Below are 18,854 nucleotides of genomic sequence, written 5' to 3' on the forward strand. Positions count from 1 at the left end.
AAGATCCCCTTGGCTTCAGGGAAGGTGTAGACTAAAAAAGAGGCAAGATCAGAGGCCCCTGTGAGATCATATACTGACCAACTGAACATGTTGTGACCAGAGGCTCACAGGAACCTAGCTCTGTTTTTCCCCTAGGAGCAATGGTTCAGGATGCATTAAGTCAGTGTTCCTGGTGATTTTATAGAACATAACTACCACAAATAAGAATTGACTATTCTTACTATTTGTTGAATGAATGTACTTTAACCTAAGGTACAAATTCTTACAATTTTTTAAAATTCAATTTTTACATAGGAGTATTTCTACAAGGTCAGTGAGTTAGCTGAATGACCTTGAGTAACTTATTTAACCATCTGGGGCCTTGATTTTTTTTTTTCATCTATAAAGTGGAGGTAACAACACTCCTAAGGTGATCTCCTAAGGTGGTTGTGAGAATTAAGTTAGATAACGTGCAGGAAAATACAACACAATATTATCCTATGATGGTGTTGTTGTTGTTTAGTCACTAAGTCTTGTCCAAATCTTTTGCAATCCCATGGACTATGGCCCACCAGATTCCTCTGTCCATGGGATTTCCCAGGCAAGAATACTGGAGTGGGTTATCATTTCCTTCTCCATGGGATCTTCCTAACCCAGAAATCGAACCTAGGTCCCCTGAATTGGCAGGCAGGTTCTTTACTGAGCTACCAGGATGTCCTGTGATAGGTCCTCCAAAAATGTTGGTTGAGTCCTGCCATTGGGATGGGTAGATCTCATCTCCATCTTTGCTGGGTGACCCAAGTGGATTTCTCTCCATACAGGATGTAACAATTGTATCAGCATGTGCACCTCCAGGTGGCGGCCGCAACCCTGTGACCCCTCGCTTCATCCGGCACTTCAGCATGCTCTGCCTCCCGATGCCCTCAGAGCACAGTCTGAAACAGATTTTTCAGGTAAATGTGGATTCCAGTCTGGGCACAAGGGGTAAAGAAAATTTATCTGTTCCAAAGCTCACACAATCAGCACGGCCTGTTGTGTTTCTAGGGAGCCCATCCATTCTTGCCTGATCAGAAACCATGTAAACACAGAGGCATCTGGGCAGTAGTTGATAGGCATTTATAGTCTTTGTTTATAGTCTCAAAGGTAGTCTTATAAATGAGGAAAGAGAGTCAGAACACCTCCCATACCTCTAAGGAAGGCTGTATCCTGGGCCCTTGACTCTCGGGAGATATCATCCCCACCTAGCTCCCACCTCGGTGCTCATCTCCTCCCTGACCGCCATGTCTGTGTCCACTTGCCCAGCAAAGCCCAGCCCCAATAACCAGCGAGTTCAAGCTCAGCATACCTAACCCAGAATTCATCACCCTTGCCGCCCCCATCCTCCCAAGAGAAACAACCACCGGTATTTCTTCCATCTGTACAAACTTCCCCAGGAGACCACTTCTTTGTCCTTTAAAAGGGGTAAGTAACTGTGTCTGCCCTGTAAGTGCTCGGCAGAAGTGTTCATTAAGTGCACGGCATTATTCTGAACAGAACGATGAAAGACCTTGAAGCAGCATGACCAAGGTGAGTATGTCATGCCAACTATTGATAGCAAAGATGTTTAGAGGAGACAGCTAGTGAGCCGAGTCCTGCAGGGTGAAATTGACAGAGAAGATCAGAAACACACAGGTAAATGTGGTCACAGAGGCCGGAAGTGGTAATGTGGGCATCCAGGTAAGTTAAGGCAGGTGACTGGTCAGGAGAAACTGGCTTTGGTGACCATAGCCCAGGAGTCAGAGAGGCAGTAATGCTGGCATTAACCAGGCTCTACATTTACCAGCATCTCCCTCTCCTTCCAATGGGGCCTTCTTAGAGGAGAGAAATGACCAGACCCGGCACATACACAACAGTGTATAAAAATTAGTTTTCATATTGAAATAGCTTACATCCGTGGGAAATTATTTTTAATAAATTTGAAGTCATTCCAATAAGCTGTTTAGGATCTAAGACCAAAAGGATACATGAGAAATGCCACATTTGGAAAAACTTTTAGGTGGCTCAGACGGTAAAGCATCTGCCTGCAATGCGGGAGACCCGGGTTTGATCCCTGCTTCGGGAAGATCCTCTGGAGAAGGAAATGGCAATCCACTCCAGCACTCTTGTCTGGAAAATCCCATGGACAAAGGAACCTGATGGGCCCCAGTCCATGGGGTCGCAAAGAGTCGGACACGACTGAGCGACTTCATTTATTTATTTATTTAGAACAGGAGAAGATGGGAGCTTATCTCCCATAATTAAGCCACAAGTAAAAAACGTGACAGGAAGCAGGTAACAGGGACCAATACAGGTATTAGAAGACTTTTTAACCCCCTCTTTTTGTTGAGTACCTTTCTGTATATATTTTAAAGTCTGAAATGAGTGATTCACAACCATGCTGTCCTAACACACCCTTGTGATGTGATCAGTAGTGAGGGAATGTCCCAAGTAACTTATGCCTGATGATAAAGTACTGAACTTGCAAATTATTTTGCATTTTAATAAATTCAACCAAATTCAGAGTTATCCCAACAACAACAAAAATGGCATTCTTAACTCATTCCAAAATGCTTTCTTGGGTGGGAAGAAGAAAGTAGAGTCTGGGCTCCTGGAAATCAAATTGATCTGAACCTTCAGCCTCCTGCCTCTGCCTGTAGGAATGTTACATCCACAGAAATGTGTCACTTACAGGAGCATCGTGCAGCAAATATGTCACAGCTGAAGATGAGCAGCAATTACTTCTTCCTGCTATAACTTAGATGCTAGTATTTAAAACTCGCACTAACCAAGGCCACAATGGAAATGCAAAGCAGCAAAACTGAGATTCTGGGGGCCACTAAGCTGGACTATATTCACATGGGAACATGTGTTTTCCTCATTACCAAAATGGACTGGATATTTTATCTGTAGAAGGAAAGGACTTGGATTCCAAGCTTTTTTTTTAATCACAGCCCATCTAAGCAGAGTTCAAGAGTTCAGAGTCCACCTTTCCTGTCCTTTGTGTGGAGGAGAAGGAACTTGGGGATAAACAAGAATTGAAAAAAGCAAAATCAACAAGTAAAAGCAAATTTGTTGATAGCAACACAAATAAACTGATTTATGTTTACTATACAAAAGAAACCTATAAGTCTACATAGTATATGTATACATATATGATATATAATATGCTTATATTTATAATGTTTTTAATCATCTGTTAGTTCTAAAGCAATCAATAATATCACTACTTTCTTGTGAGTCTATTTTAAGTTAGTGAAACAACACATATATGCAGGGAGAGTCCCATTAACAATGGGTCACAATTTGGATTATGTATAGTTGTAGGTGAATCAAGAACCACAGTTCACACACATTTTAGTTGTTTATCTGCTGGGATTTTTTGTGCAAAAATATGCATCACTATATATTCTGAAGGTAAATTGAATAGCACACAACAAATTAAACTGATAATGTTTTCACTAAATTAGGTGTAAATTCTTTTTTTCTTTTTTTGGCTACTTGGAATCTGGGATCTTAGTTCCCTGACCAGGGATTAAACCCACACATCCTGCACTGGAAATCCAGAGTCCTAACCACTGGACCACCAGGGAGGTCCCTGAACTTAACTGTAAATTCTAATTAGAAAGATATAACAGCAGTGATTAAAAGCCATGATCAACTCCATAAAACATTACTAATATTCTCATGACAAAGCCATCTTTCCTTAAACTATGGAAATTCTGTCTTTGTGTTGTATGAATATTCTCAGTAAAACTTTTAAAAGTTGCCAAACATGTCATATAAGCCAGATCTTTGGACAGAATACCAAGCTGTGATCCTCAGTAAACTTGATAGCCACCTGATAGTTTTAATTTATGAATATCAGTTTAATAACCCTTCATTCATTCACTGAAGAAATACTTGATGAGTATCAACCATACACCAGATGTTGGCACATCACGTTAAGCAAAACAGATGCCACCCCTGTCCTCACAGATCTTCTACCATAGAGACAGATAACATAGATAAATGAACTAACATATATGTAATTATAAATATATACTTATATATATATAGCTGTACTTGCATATATACAACTATATTTGTATGTAAAATACTATATTTGTATATATACAACTGTTGTTGTTCAGTCGCTAAGTTGTGTCCTACTATTTGCAACCCATGAACTGCAGCACCCCAGGCTTCCATGTCCTTCCCTATCTCCTGGAGTTTGCTCAAACTCATGTCCATCAAGTCAGTGAAAGTGAAACAGAAGTTGCCCAGTCATGTCCAGCTCTTTGCGACCTCATGGACTATAGCCTTCCAAGCTTCTCCATCCATGAGATTTTCCAGGCAAGAATACTGGAGTGGGCTGCCATTTCCTTCTCCAGAGGATCTTCCTACTGCAGTCCTATCTGCAGTAGGACTTTGTTGTTTATCTCTTTTATATAGACAGTAATTCGTATATGCTGATCCCAAGTGCCTGATTTGTGAAAAGTGTTCGTTGCTCAGTCGTGTCCAACTCTTTGCAACCCTGAACTGTAGCCCACCAGACTCCTCTGTCTCTGGAATTCTCCAGGCAAGAATACTAGAGTGGGTAGCCATTCCCTTCTCCAGTGGATCGTCCCAACCCAGGGATCAAACTCAGGTCTCCTGCACTGCAGGTGAATTCTTTACTGTCTGAACCATCAGGGAAGCCCAAATGCCTATCTTACCCATTTCCCCAGAAAAGACTTTTAACACCCACAGGTCCTTGCACTGGAATTTTATCAGGTCTGGAGTATTTGAAAGATAAATTTTGGTTAAAAACATTCCAACCCTCTTATATTACATTTCTGGTTCTAGGCCATCTTAAACGGCTTCCTGAATGACTTCACACCAGCTGTAAAGCAAACTGCATCCAACATTGTGGAAGCCTCAGTTGAAATCTACAACAGGATGAGTATTGATCTTCTGCCAACACCAGCCAAGTCTCATTACGTGTTTAACTTGAGGGATTTATCTAAATGTGTGCAAGGTAGTGTATGGAACTCTCATTCCCTGGCCTGCACCCTCCTTCCATTTCCATTCGCCCACACATCCCTGAGTAAAAGTGTATGTACATGGGTGTCTGAGATTTGCCTGGAAATTCCATTACAGTATCCCTGTTTTAGTCACCCTCCACCCCCACCCTTCACTGACTGCTTCACAACTTTCCTCAAACCATCATCCCATTTCTCACTCCCAGCTGGTAGCCTGTCTTCTTTTTCACTGAAGAAAAATAAATAAATAAAATCAAACCAGAAGGGGCTCCTCTTCCAAATCTCCCAGACACCCTGCCCTTGCCTTCTCTCCCACTGCAGTGGTTCAGCTGTCCCTGCCTCTAATATGTGCCAACAGCCCCTCTGGTACTGAACCCATCCCCTTCTGCTGACCCTAGGATTTTGCTTTTATGCGCCCCCCTTCTCTTCTGCATTGTCAGTGCCGCTTCTTATGTCAGATCATCCCTAACAGCATACAATTCTGCTATAATACCTCCCATCTTAAAAGACACAATTCTCTTGGGACTTCCCTGAATGTCCAATGGTTAAGACTCTGCCTTCCAATGCAGGGAATGTGGGTCCTATCCCTGGTCAAGGAACTAAGATTCTACATGCCACAGTGGTGTGGCCAAAAAAATTTTTTTTAATAAAATAAGCTACGAAGATATTAAAAATAAAAATAATAGTTCTCTTTAGGCTCCATATTCCCCTTCTGCTACCCTGCTCATTTGTGCTTATAATGTGTCCTCAATTTTGCTTTCAAAAAATGAGGTCACAATGACTATATGTATATATCCAACTATCCATTTCCTTTAGTTTGGGATAAAGTTGAACTTACAGATTTTCTCATTAATTAAACTATCACTAGATATTCCACAATTGTAGAGTTTTTCTTTTCTCCCTTTCTGAAAAAACAGGTATTCTTCAATGTGACCCAGGAACAATAAGAGAAGAAATACAGATCTTCAGACTCTTCTGCCATGAATGTCAAAGAGTCTTCCATGATCGTTTGATTAACAATGAAGATAAGCACTATTTCCATGCTATTTTGACAGAAATGGCCAGTAAATATCAATCTTTATATCAATCTATCCTTCTTTATTTAGTTAGGTTTTTTCAGGGGTTATTTTTATTGTTTTAGTAGAAAAACAATTTGTTTTCTAATCCTAGCCATTAGATGACCAAGGAGACACAATTTGGTTTCTAAAATGAGCAAAATAAACTGTAATCATTCATTAGTAACAGTTTTTTTCTTTGATGACCCATATATATAATAACATGTGAAATGTTATGAAAATCATTTTATTGAAGTTCAGGAAGGATTAATATTCCTAATTCAGTATGGAATTTTAAGTAGAGGAGGGAAAGTAGAAAACAAACAGCATTTTGTCAGGTAAGAAGCCAGGATACTTCTAATTAATATGTATTCATATCTGTTATTTAATAAAAATAATTATTAATAGTAAATATTCTTAATCTTAAATTCAAGAGATTATCAATCAGACCAAAGTGGTGTGGTATTATAGGCTTTCAGTTTCATGTGTATTAATTAGGCTTCTAAGTAAAGTAGCAGGGGTAGTTATTGTGTATATCTTACCATTAATACCCTGCATTCAAGCTAATCATTATATTAAAAATTGATTTTATTTTCTTAATAGACAAACATTTTGGAATTGCTATAGGCCTGGAATATTTTTTGACTAGGCCCATCATATTTGGAGATTTCATTAAGGTAAGTGTGTTGTAGTGACTTGACTACATTTGAAGTTTATAAAACATTTACTGTTTTCTAGTTCAAGTTCATATTCTACAGGAGCTTTGCACATGTGAAGATTCCAGACCTAGACTGAGGGGTGGGGGGTGGTCAGCAAACTATAGTCCATAGTCCAAATCCACTCACCACTCATTTTTGTAAATGAAGTTCTATAGGAGCACAAGACCCATTTGACTCTGTCTTATTTATCTGGTTGCTTTCTAATGACCAGACAGACTGAAGTACTAGCAACAGTTACTATATGACCTGCAAAGCCTAAAATATTTACTATATGGCTCTTGAGAGAAAAAGATTGCTGACTTCTGATCTACTTACATTCATTTTGATAATAGTGAATCAGAGACTGAATTATCAGGTATTCCATTTGAAAGGAAGCAAAGAAGTTTAGTCTGTTAACTCAGAACTGGAATTCTCTTACCAATTAGTTAGCCTCCTTCATTTCAGGGTAGCTCTAATTAGTAGCAAAACTTTCCTTTTACTAAGTGCTTCAGTCCTGGTGTTCATTGGAAGGATTGATGTTGAAGCTAAAACTCCAATACTTTGGCCACCTGATGCGAAGAGCTAACTCATTTGAAAACACCCTGATGTTGGGAAAGATTGAGGGTAGGAGGAGTAGGGGATGACAGAGGATGAGATGGTTGGATGGCATCACCAACTCAATGGACATGAGTCTGGGTAAACTCCCGGAGTTGGTGATGGACAGGGAGGGCTTGCGTGCTGCAATTCATGGGGTCGCAAAGAGTCAGACACAACTGAGCGACTGAACTGAACTGAAGTGCCTCAAGTCTGTCCCCACTAGTAACATCTACATAATTTTACCTTCTAGACCTACCTAGAATATACTTCTTATAAGTGAATAACCTTATTATAGGTTAAAAGACTTCTATCTAACTAACTACCATACCTATGTTGACAGGCAGCCATCTTGTTTTACCAAGCTGACTCTTGCTTGGGCACACACAACACTACTAGTGTCTCTGAGAAAGCAAGGGTCATGTCTGTTTAGTTCAACTTAAATCCTATTTCCTACACAGAGCTGCAGCAGTGGCTCTCAACTGGTGGTGTTTAAACAAATGAATGGATTTATCTTTATATTGTATTTATGCAATATCTCACCACTCTGATAACCCTAGACAACAAAAATATGGTAATAATAAACAATTTATTCTATGAACTGTATATATTTAATGTTTCTTTTTAAAAATTTAAAGTTTATTTTCAGGTGGTGATTATATTTCCTATGTGTTTCTAATGGTGGTATTATCAAATGGGAAATTGAAGCAAAGCAAAAAGAGCAGTCTGACTCTTCTTCCATTGCCTATGTGTATTTTAGTCAAAGATTTCAAAAGAAAATGTCCCCAGGGCAGTTGCTATGACAAAGACAATAAATTATCAATAGGTCCAAACAGGAACTCGGTGCCCTATAGTTTGTACTAAATATCATTCTCAATGATTTATTTAAACAAATGACTAGTATGCAAAAACTACATATCATTCTGGCATGATTTTTTAATAAAACAGTCTGCCAAACCTAATTTTCAACCATTTCACTTTTCTGATGTCAACAGCCTAGGAGCAAAAGTATGAAACCAGAGTTAAGTTAAATGAGAGAGAAGTGAGAAAATTTTTTTAATTATTTCTGAACTTGTGTGTGAATTTTATTGCAAAGATCATTTGAAATTCCAGTGTCTCACTTGAAGAAGTTGAATTAAATGAATTTTTCAGTTAACCATGAATATCTGAGTTGCTTTAATCCCATTTCCTTCATTTTACAGCCCTGCTAGCATATATAAGCAAATGATTAAATAGAAATAGAAATAAAAATAATGGCCCCTCCTAAGGTTATGTATGTTATATATGTTTATACATCAGAATTGATCCAACTTGGTTCTTATCCAATAAATCATCTTCTAGTTTGGAGCAGATAGATCTGACCGGATTTATGATGACATGCCTGATATGGAAAAAATCGCAAATGTTCTACAGGACTACCTTGATGATTATAACCTTATAAACCCCAAAGAAGTAAAGTTGGTGTTCTTCCAGGATGCTATAGAGCATGTTTCAAGGTAAAGTGCCATCAAGTACCCAATAATGCATTGATCTATTTCTTTTATATTAAAAGGTAAGGATTTTAAGTTATATAAACTCTTAAAATTGACTGCTAGATGGACAAAGGTCTATTACCAAATCTTGCTATAACTTCAAAGTTATTTTTGATATCTTTAAAATATGTATGGCATGAACTTTGTATGCAATCTCAGAAGTCATTATTTTTGCAAAATATTAATAGATTGTTTTTGTTTTGAAAATGTCCTATCTCATTACAAAACAATTTTTAAAATCTAAATGTGGTTTACAGAAATATATAGAGTAGCCAGGCTGATTTAACATGCATGCCTAAAGAAAGAGGAGATTTTACTTTGTTTGTAGCAAAACAAGTCAAATGCAAGGACCGTAGATTTCATCTGCTTATGAGTCTGACTCATACCCACTGCAGGTATCCTGTGAGGGTCATCCCTGATGTATAGGTATCGAGTCTGAATATCTGCAGTCCTTGGGGCACACACAACTTTTTGAAGTGGCTCTTGTCCTGTTGAACAATTCTGAAATTGTAAATATGTGTTAAAAATGTTAAAATGACAAGGTTATACTGTATAGCACAGGGACTTATATTCAACATCCTGTGACAAACCATAATGGAAAAGAATGTGAAAAAGAATATATATGTGTGTGTATAACTGAGTCACTTTGCTTTACAAAAGAAATTAACACTAAATTGTCAATCAACTGTACTTCAATAAAAAAATTTTTAAGTGTTGGAATGACCCTTCAAAGGTAAGTTAAGATCTGTTCCCCGTAACTTCTGATACTCCATCTTCTGGAGCAGTATTAATGATACCAATGGCACTGAGTGTGAATGTAAACCATAATATGGAATATCTCATTTAACTTCGGTAACACTTGTCTGTGGCTCATTATCATGATCTTTCTAAATATGAGGCTCAGAGAATGTTCCAGTGGTCTGATCCTATATAATAAACCACTGTAATACTTTGTAGCTTCATTTTTTTTTTTACTTTATTTTACTTTACAATACTGTATTGGTTTTGCCATACATTGACATGAATCCACCACGGGTGTACATGAGTTCCCAAACATGAACCCCCCTCCCACCTCCCACCCCATATCATCTCTCTGGATCATCCCCGTGCACCAGCCCCAAGCATCCTGTATCCTGTATCAAACATAGACTGGCGATTCTTTTCTTACATGATAGTATACATGTTTCAATGCCATTCTCCCAAATCATCCCACCCTCTCCCTCTTCCTCAGAGTCCAAAAGTCCACTCTACACAACTGTGTCTCTTTTGTTGTCTCGCATACAGGGTCATCATTACCATCTTTCTAAATTCCATATATACATGTTAGTATACTGTATTGGTGTTTTTCTTTCTGGCTTACTTCACTCTGTATAATCGGCTCCAGTTTCATCCATGTCATTAGAACTGATTCAAATGTATTCTTTTTAATGGCTGAGTAATACTCCATTGTGTATATGTACCACAGCTTTCTTATCCATTCATCTTCTGATGGACATCTAGGTTGTTTCCATGTCCTGGCTATTATAAACAGTGCTGCGATGAACATTTTTTCATTATTTCTCATGGGTCCCAGCCATTCTCCCCTGGGATCTCTCACACAATTGCAATCAGACAGCACCTAGAACACCTGGCCCATCTCTGCCTCCATGTGGACTCCACTGTCTCTGCATGGGCATCAGGAGAGTGTTGGGACTTCTTACACGGTAACTCAGGGCTCCAAAGTCTTGTGCCCCAAAAGACTACCAGGCTGAAGGTAAATGGCCTTTCACAACACAGCCTTGGGAGTTACTCAGCATTGCTTCTGCCATACTCTATCAGGCCAAAGATTCATACGGATTCACAAGACAGGATCAGCAACTCTACCTGTTCGTAGAGTCAAAGCAAGTAGAATCAGAAACATTACTGCAGCCAGTTTTGGATAACATTGTGTGCCACCGAGAGATTAAGTCAACTGTCCCAAGCCCTCTTGCTAGTGAGTGGCAGGCTGAGGATCATAAGCAGTGTTTCAGGTTTCCCATTTGGTTCAGTGGAAGAGAATCTGCCTGCCAATGCACGAGGAGGGTTGGGAAGATCCCCTGAAGAAGGAAGTAGCAACTGGCAAGAAAGAAATGGCCCACTCCAGTATTCTTGCCTGGAGAATTCCATGGACAGAGGAGTCTGGCCAGCTTTAGTACATGGGGTGCAAAGAGTCAGACACAATTTAGTGACTGAACAACAGCCTCTAGCTGGCCGGTGACAGGCTACGGGGATCATAACCAGTGCTTAGATTCTGGCTTCACCAGTAGATGCCTCGGCCCAAAATGGATCCCTCTTTTTCATAACAGTTCCTCCAAATACTTGAAAATCATTACCAAGCTCCTCTTAGCTTTACGTTCTCCAGGCACAATTATCCCAGACTTTTCACTGTTTCCTGTTAGTGATTATTTCCAGTCTTCAACATACTGAGCCCTTTATAATTTTTCAGTGTTTCACTTAACATGTGATACCCAGATTTGATGTAGTATTCTGTGGAATAAGCTGTGCAAAATGTGTGTGAGGGCAAGATTTCCCATAGGCTACTACCATGGAAAACAATTGCTTTGTTTATTTCCCTTGTCAACTATATTTTAGTGTTGGACCATATTAAGACTGACAAATCTCCAGAATTTTTTTTTTCTATAGCCACAAGCGAACCAAGTCTTTTGTGCTTCCCATACTTCTGCTATTTAATTAACTCTAATTCAAAGATTTATGTTCTTCACAGCTCCAGGGTTGTAAAATACAATAGTTTACCATTGGGTTGTCAAGATACCACTTGCTTCCCATCTGCCCCTGCCAAAATACCCATACACTTTCTCCTAACAACTTTTATTCCCATGGCTCAGGCAGTCCCTAAGCCTGAAAGAAAATAAACTAACAGCGGAATCCTGGTCTGAGAAACTTCCTGAAGAATAGACCAGACAATAGGAAAAGTCAGCTTAATTATATTTATAACTTTTCTTACTTTCATGAATGGGAATCACCAGGCTACTTAAAGTTTGCTTAAATTATTACAGAAGGAAATTAAAAACCATTTGTAGAATGGGGGAGATTTGGTTTTCTGGCAAAAAAGACTGCCATGTGAATAATGATGTAGATGTTTTCTCTAGAGAGGATCGGTAGTTAGGAATTAGAGGAAATAAGAGCTTTCAAACACCTGCTGCTGATTAGCAAGGAACAGGGCTTCCATGGTGGAAAGCAGTCTGGGGGCAAATACCAAATATTCGGTAATATAACAGATAGTACATTTCCATTTATTAGCATTCTAGGTTTCTGTTGCACTGAAAAACTGAATAAAAGCTTTCTCAACTCAGAAAAAACTAGAATTGACTTCAGAGCCTGTGCTTTCAAAGAGCAGTTTGCATCAGACTATTTATATGTTACATACCCCCTAAGTTGTCATCACACTCCAAAGATGGTCAAATGGCTCTCTCTATAAAGCCATTAACAGGACTTCCCTGGCAGTCCAGTATGCTTAAGACTCCAGGCATCCACTGTAGGCAGCATAGGTTTAATTCCTGGTCTGGGAACTAAGATTCCTAATGCTGTGTGTCATGGCCAAAAAAATTTTTAAGTAATAATAAAATTAAATGACTAATTAGGAAATGTATCTCTTGCCTCTACAGTAGAGAAAATGTAACTTTGGAAGATTCTCAATGGAGGGGGTTTTTATCCTTTGATATGTAAGTTGACAGAAAAAAAATAACACTAGGAAGCAGATAGACAAGCCATTTGTTTTCTCAATCTCAAATGGAAGTAACAAATTACTATAATGTAAGTGAAAAAAGGAAAGAATAACATAAATAATGCAAGATATTAATAGTATTCAATATTTATCCACTGTAGCACTGTGATGCATTATGGGAAAAAACAACAAAACATTGGGACATATCCATTGAACCCTCAATTTTATACTCTCAGAGGTAACTGAGGAAATATAAGCAAACAGATGATCTAAAGTGTCTTCTGCTAGATGTATGTTGTGATAGAGACATAGCTGTGGAGATCATACCTGTGGGTCTTAGTTGCTTTGGGGGAGGAATTAGCAAAGGATCTGTCAACTGGGGAAAAAAAAAAACAAACCACTGTGAGAGTTGCAATTAAGTTTTATCTAGGGAAAAATGAAGACCATAGCCCCAGAGACAGCCTCTCAGATCACTCCAAGGAACTGCTCCAGAGAGGTAGGGGGAAAGTCAGTATGTAGGTGATTTTAGTGAAGGGGGATGCATGCAGTCAGGCGCACATTTTAACAGAAGGCTGCTGCTAGTCACAAGGAGTAGATGTCTCCTTTAATGATTTTAGTGCTCTTCTAGATATGAGAAGATATAAGAAATTGTGTTCATAAAATCTCCTAAAAATGGATATCTGAAGGCCTGTCCTACCAGTTTTTCGCAGAGCACAGAGTGCCTCGTTCCTGACTGTAGTGGGAATTTCTAATAATGTACTTTCACAACCTTGAGAAATTCCACAGAAATAGCACCTGGAAAAACAGCATATAATAAGAAACTGTGTTAATGATTATCTTTCATGTTTTTCTTAAGAATAATCTCCTTGTTACAAACCCCAAGGCCAGACCCAGAAGGGAGTATGATTGGGAGCATGGTCCTTGGAACACTGGGTCAGTGTTAGGTATGAACACTCCCTACACACTCGCTGTTTGTTACTGAGACTATCCCAGAAGGGAACGACCTGGGGTATAAACAAGGAGATCTGGACTATGTCGATGTAGTGTCTTGGGAAAGATAGATCAAAGAAAGTTTTGTAGTCTGCAATTAGAAATAAAAGCTGGACTCACAGTGGACTCTGCACCTCAGTCCAATAGAGGCTGCAGATGCCCTGACCCATTGCACCAGATTTTGCGTTCTGTTTTCATTCTCGTCGCTTGCTCCTGGACCTTTAGGGCAACACCTGATCTCCACCCTGAACTCCTTTCAGGGTGTGTTGAAGGTCAGCAATTGCAGTGACAAGTGACTCCATTATTGTAGAACCAGATGGCAAGCATCAGTTTTTAGCTGGCAGTTCCTAAGGAAAGGAGCCACACCTTTTTTTTTTTTTTTTGTAAATAACCAGATGGTAAATATTTTAGGCTCTGCTATAGTCCCTGTCACACCTACTCAACTCTGCCATTATTAGCATGAGAATGTCCATAAAGTGTTACTTATCAAAAAAATTCACAAAACAAAATGTGGTATAGAGTTTAAGTCCATTTTTGTGAACACACACATACAAGTCAACAGACATAAATTTGTTTATGAAGTGCTTACTATAAGCCATGAAATTAAAAGAGGCTTGCTCCTTGGAAGAAAAGCTAGCCATGCTTGCCAACCTAGACAGCATGTTAAAAAGCAGAAACATCACTTTGCCGACCAATGTCCTTATAGTCAAAGCTATGATTCTTCCAGTAGTCATGTACAGATGTGAGAGCTGGACCATGAAGAATGCTGAGTGCCAAAGAATTGGTGCTTTCAAACTGTGATCCTGGAGAAGACTCTTGAGAGTCCCTTGGACAGCAAGATCAAACCAGTCAATCCTAAAGGAAATCAACCCTGAATATTCATTGGGAGGACTGATGCTGAAGCTCCAATACTTTGGCCACCTGATGTGAAAAGCCAACTCATTTGAAAAGACCCTAATGCTGGGAACAACTGAGGGCTGGAGGAAAACGGGGTGACAGAGAAGGAGATGGCTGGATGGCATTATCGACTCAAAGGACATGAATTTGAGCAAACTCCGGGAGATGGTGAAGGACAGGGAAGCCTGGCATGCTGCAGTTCATGGGGTCGCAAAACGTCGGACATGACTTAGCAACTGAACAACAACACCTATGAGCTACACACTACTCCCATAGAGAACAGGACAACATCCAGACCATCATGATGGAGTGTATATGCAGTAAAGGGTTAGCAGTGTTTTTTTCCTATCAGTTACAATGATCATATTTTACTTTCTTAATTAAAAAAGTCATAAAGCCATTATCCTTCTCAAATATTTGAACCTTTTTTTTTTAGTTATCAGCATTATGAATTAGAACTAGATAAAGAACATAGAGGATAGAAAGATACTTTCCTTTAAAAAACAGAGATTGAGAGGGAGAAATTAAACCTTTTACATTTCTCGAATGATTTCCTGGGCTTTCCCCAATGGCTCAGCGGTAAAGAATCTACCAGCAATGCAGGAGACTCAGGCCCGATCCCTTGGTCAGGAAGATCGCCTGGAGGAGGAAATAGCAACTCACTCCAGTATTCTTGCCTGGAGAATCCCATGGACAGAGGAGCCAGGTGGGCTACAGTCCAAAGGATCACAAAGAGTCAGACAAGACTAAACACACAACAACATTTCATGATTTTCTAGTTTCTCATGACCCAGTTGGGGCTTCCCTGGTGGCTCAGATGGTAAAGAATCTGCCTGCAATGAAAGAGACCTGGGTTCAATCCCTAGGTTGGGAAGATCCCCTGGAGAAAGGAATGGCAAACCACTCCAGTATTCTTGCTTAGAGAATCCCACGGACAGAGGAGCCTAGCAAACTATAGTCCAATCTGAGATTTTCAGTGATAATTTTTCAAAGAAAGTTTTTACATTTGCAACTTCTTTTTAAGGAGAGTTTACTGACCTTTTGAAATATTTATTTATTTCATTTATCTGGTTATGGCTTATGGGCTCTCTCATTATTTTCAGTTAGTTGCTCCTCAGCCTGTGGGATCTTAGTTCCCCCACCAGGGATCAAACCTATGTCTCCTGCATTGCAAGGCAGATTCTCAACCACTGGACCACCAGGGAGGTCCCTACATTTTTATCTTAACAGCAGTGAACTTGACTCTCATACAAACTGCTCAATTTTATACTGACATCCTTTCCCCTTTCTTGAGTGTTTGAATTTTATTCATGCTTCTCTATATATCTCAAGGAACCTTTTAGGATAGGTTTGCAGGTGGTTTAGTCTCAGAAATAATGTGATAGTTTTCCCTCTTAACCACTGTGGAATGGCATCTTGTAAAAGAGATTCTTGAAGCCAGCCTATAATTATTTGACCCCTTAAGAGTAATCTAGTATATCTATTTTTTAGATCCTCACACATTTTTAGTTATGTCTAAAATGTAAATTTCTATTTCATATATTGACTCATGTATGCATGCTAAGTCGAAAGTGTTACTCACTCAGTCATGGTGAACTCTTTACTATCCTGTGGACTGTAGCCCACCAAGCTCCTATGTCCATGGGATTCTCCAAGCAAGAATACTGGAGTGGGTAGCCATTCCCTTCTCTAGGGGATCTTCCCAACCCAGGGACCAAACCCGGATCTTTTGCATTGCAGACAGATTCTTTACAGTCTGAGCCACCAGGGAAACCCCCTTGGGAGTAGTCTATTATATCTACTTTTTAGATGCTCACAAAATTATGCTTAATATAGATATATAGATTTCTATTTCATATATGTATAAAACATCCGTTCACCTATACACACACACAGAGTTTATTTTATATTTATATCTCTCTTAGAAAACATTGTGTTTTGCTTCTCTTCTTTGACTTTCTTTCCTGACCCTCAGTAACTTCCTCAGATCAATGGGTTCAACTCTGAGGTTTTTTTCTTTTATTTCAACTCTGTCCCTTCATTTCTTCTACAATTCCTATAGTGTGGTCTCTGTGATTCCATTTGTTTCTCCTAGATTTGTCATCCTTACATTCCATTTTCTCTTGTCATTTTTAATATCATTATCTTTTTTATTTGAGTTCTGGGTAAATGCCTTGAGTTTGTCTTCTGCTCCGCCCATTCAGTTTTTCACCATATCCTATTTTTAAAACCCATCTTCCACTGATGTTTTCACTTTGATAGTCAGATTTTCCATCTTCAATCAGTTTTTCCTAAACTTGGATTTTTTCCCCCCACTTCTGAGTGCTCATTCTAGTATCATGATGGCATTTTTTAAAAAAATCTTTATTGTTAACATAAATCAGAAATTGTATATAGTAAATCCACTTCAGATTGTTCCTGTTGATCTTTTCTTGAGCTGCAGTCTCTTTTCTTATGTTCAGTGATTTTTCTGCTTGCTCATCCTTAGAAATAAAGACCTGCTTGCCAATATAATGATTAACATAAGTCGTGGCCTAAATCAGCCAGCATTCCTGATAAGACTATTCACACTTTAAAGGGAGAAGAGATTTTTTTTTTAATATAATTGCTTTACAATGTTCTGTTCATTTCTGCTGTACAATGAAGGGAATCAGCTATATGTATTCACATATCCTCTCCCCCCTTGAACCTCACTCCAACCCACCCCTCTAGGTCATCACAGAGCACCAAGCTGAGGTCCCTGTGCTATACAGCAGCTTCCCACTAGGTTAACTGCTTCACACGTGGTAGTATATATATGCCAGTCCTAATCTCCTAATTCATCCCACCCTCCCCTTCTCTGCCTTTGTCTACATGTCTATTCTCTCCGTCTACATTTCTATTCCTGCCCTGCAAATGGGTTCATCTGTACCATTTTTTATATTCCATATGTATGTATTTAATATGGTATATTTGTTTTTCTCAATTTTCATGACCAAAGTCAACAGCCTGTGAAATGGACGAGAGATGGCTATAAGGAAACCCCCAGTGCTTTTCGCCCAACCGTGAACCTCAGACATACCCTATTCTTTCCTGTGGCCTTTGGCTGGGGGATAACCCTCCAGCAGCCACTAGCCTTCCACTGTGGGCGGGCATTCAGAGCAGAAGCCACATTTGTACCCCATAACTAAACCTTTTCTGCTTTGTCTCCCACAGGATCGCTCGCATGATTCGTCAGGAGAGAGGCAACGCCCTGCTGGTTGGAGTGGGAGGCACAGGAAAGCAGTCTCTTACAAGGCTCGCAGCTCATATATGTGGTTATAGATGTTTGCAGATTGAGTTGAGCCGGGGATATAATTATGACAGTTTTCAGGAGGACCTGAGGAAGCTGTACAAACTGGCTGGTGTAGAAGACAGGAATATGGTTTTCCTCTTCACAGACACCCAGGTACGTATTTAAATAACCAAAGAGCAAGAACAGGGAAGGGAAAGGCTACCCACTCCAGTATTCTGGCCTAGAGAATTCCATGGACTGTATAGTCCATGGGGTCACAAAGAGCTGGACACTACTGAGCGACTTTCACACAAAAACAAGAACGGGAAAAGGACACGTGTTATAATCGCACCTGTCCTTCAAATAGCTTGTATGAATGATGTAGTTCAGGGAATCTTCCCATCTTATAACAGAGTTCTTGGACCTTATAAAATACTACTTCTTTTAACAACTATTACTTCCATCTTTAAATTCTACATAAGAAAATGTAAGCAGAGGTTCAGAGCATTAAGAAGGGACTTAACTTGGAGAGGAAGGACGTAGACAGCAGAAGGTGATAAAATCTTTCTGTGGAAGTAAATATAAAAAAGTAATTCCCTAAGTGAAATCAATTAGGGAGATATGCTTTACTCAAGAAAAGGAAAAAATAATGGCTATATTTTAGTTAAATTAACTTTAAAGTAGGATTACATTCATGTCTACCACAACCAATTTAACTGATTTTGAATTTATTCTCTAATAAAGTGGCTCAACTGCTAAAGAATCCACCTGCAATGTGGGAGACCTGAGTTTGATCCCTGGGTTGGGAAGATGCCCTGGAGAAGGGAAGGGCTACCTACTCCAGTATTCTGGCCTAGAGAATTCCATGGACTGTGTAGCCCATGGGGTTACAAAGAGTCAGACACGACTGAGCGACTTTCACTTCACTTCACTTCATTTTCTACATTGATTACACTTGGGTATTTTAATATTAGGGAAAATAAATAACTAATAAGGACATACTGTACAGTACAGGGAACTCTACTAAATATTCTATAATGGCCTATATGGGAAAAGAATCTTAAAAAAGAGTAGATACAGGTATATGTATAACTGATTCACTTTGTCTTACACCTGAAACTAACACAACATTGTA

At 39.2% G+C, this 18,854-nt stretch overlaps 1 protein-coding gene across 1 annotated transcript in view; it reads left to right on the forward strand.

Moving 5' to 3' along the window:
- DNAH6 (dynein axonemal heavy chain 6) overlaps positions 1–18,854 on the forward strand; it is a 284,532-nt gene that overhangs the window by 151,545 nt on the left and 114,133 nt on the right. Inside the window, exons 40-45 of the mRNA XM_068975806.1 lie at positions 801–932; positions 4,822–4,993; positions 5,915–6,061; positions 6,656–6,729; positions 8,686–8,840; positions 17,662–17,893. Of these exons, the coding sequence (XP_068831907.1) occupies positions 801–932; positions 4,822–4,993; positions 5,915–6,061; positions 6,656–6,729; positions 8,686–8,840; positions 17,662–17,893 (912 nt within the window). The remainder of the gene's footprint in view (positions 1–800; positions 933–4,821; positions 4,994–5,914; positions 6,062–6,655; positions 6,730–8,685; positions 8,841–17,661; positions 17,894–18,854) is intronic.

The sequence above is a fragment of the Capricornis sumatraensis genome, chromosome 1 (genome assembly GCF_032405125.1).
Source record: "Capricornis sumatraensis isolate serow.1 chromosome 1, serow.2, whole genome shotgun sequence".
Taxonomy (NCBI): domain Eukaryota; kingdom Metazoa; phylum Chordata; class Mammalia; order Artiodactyla; family Bovidae; genus Capricornis; species Capricornis sumatraensis.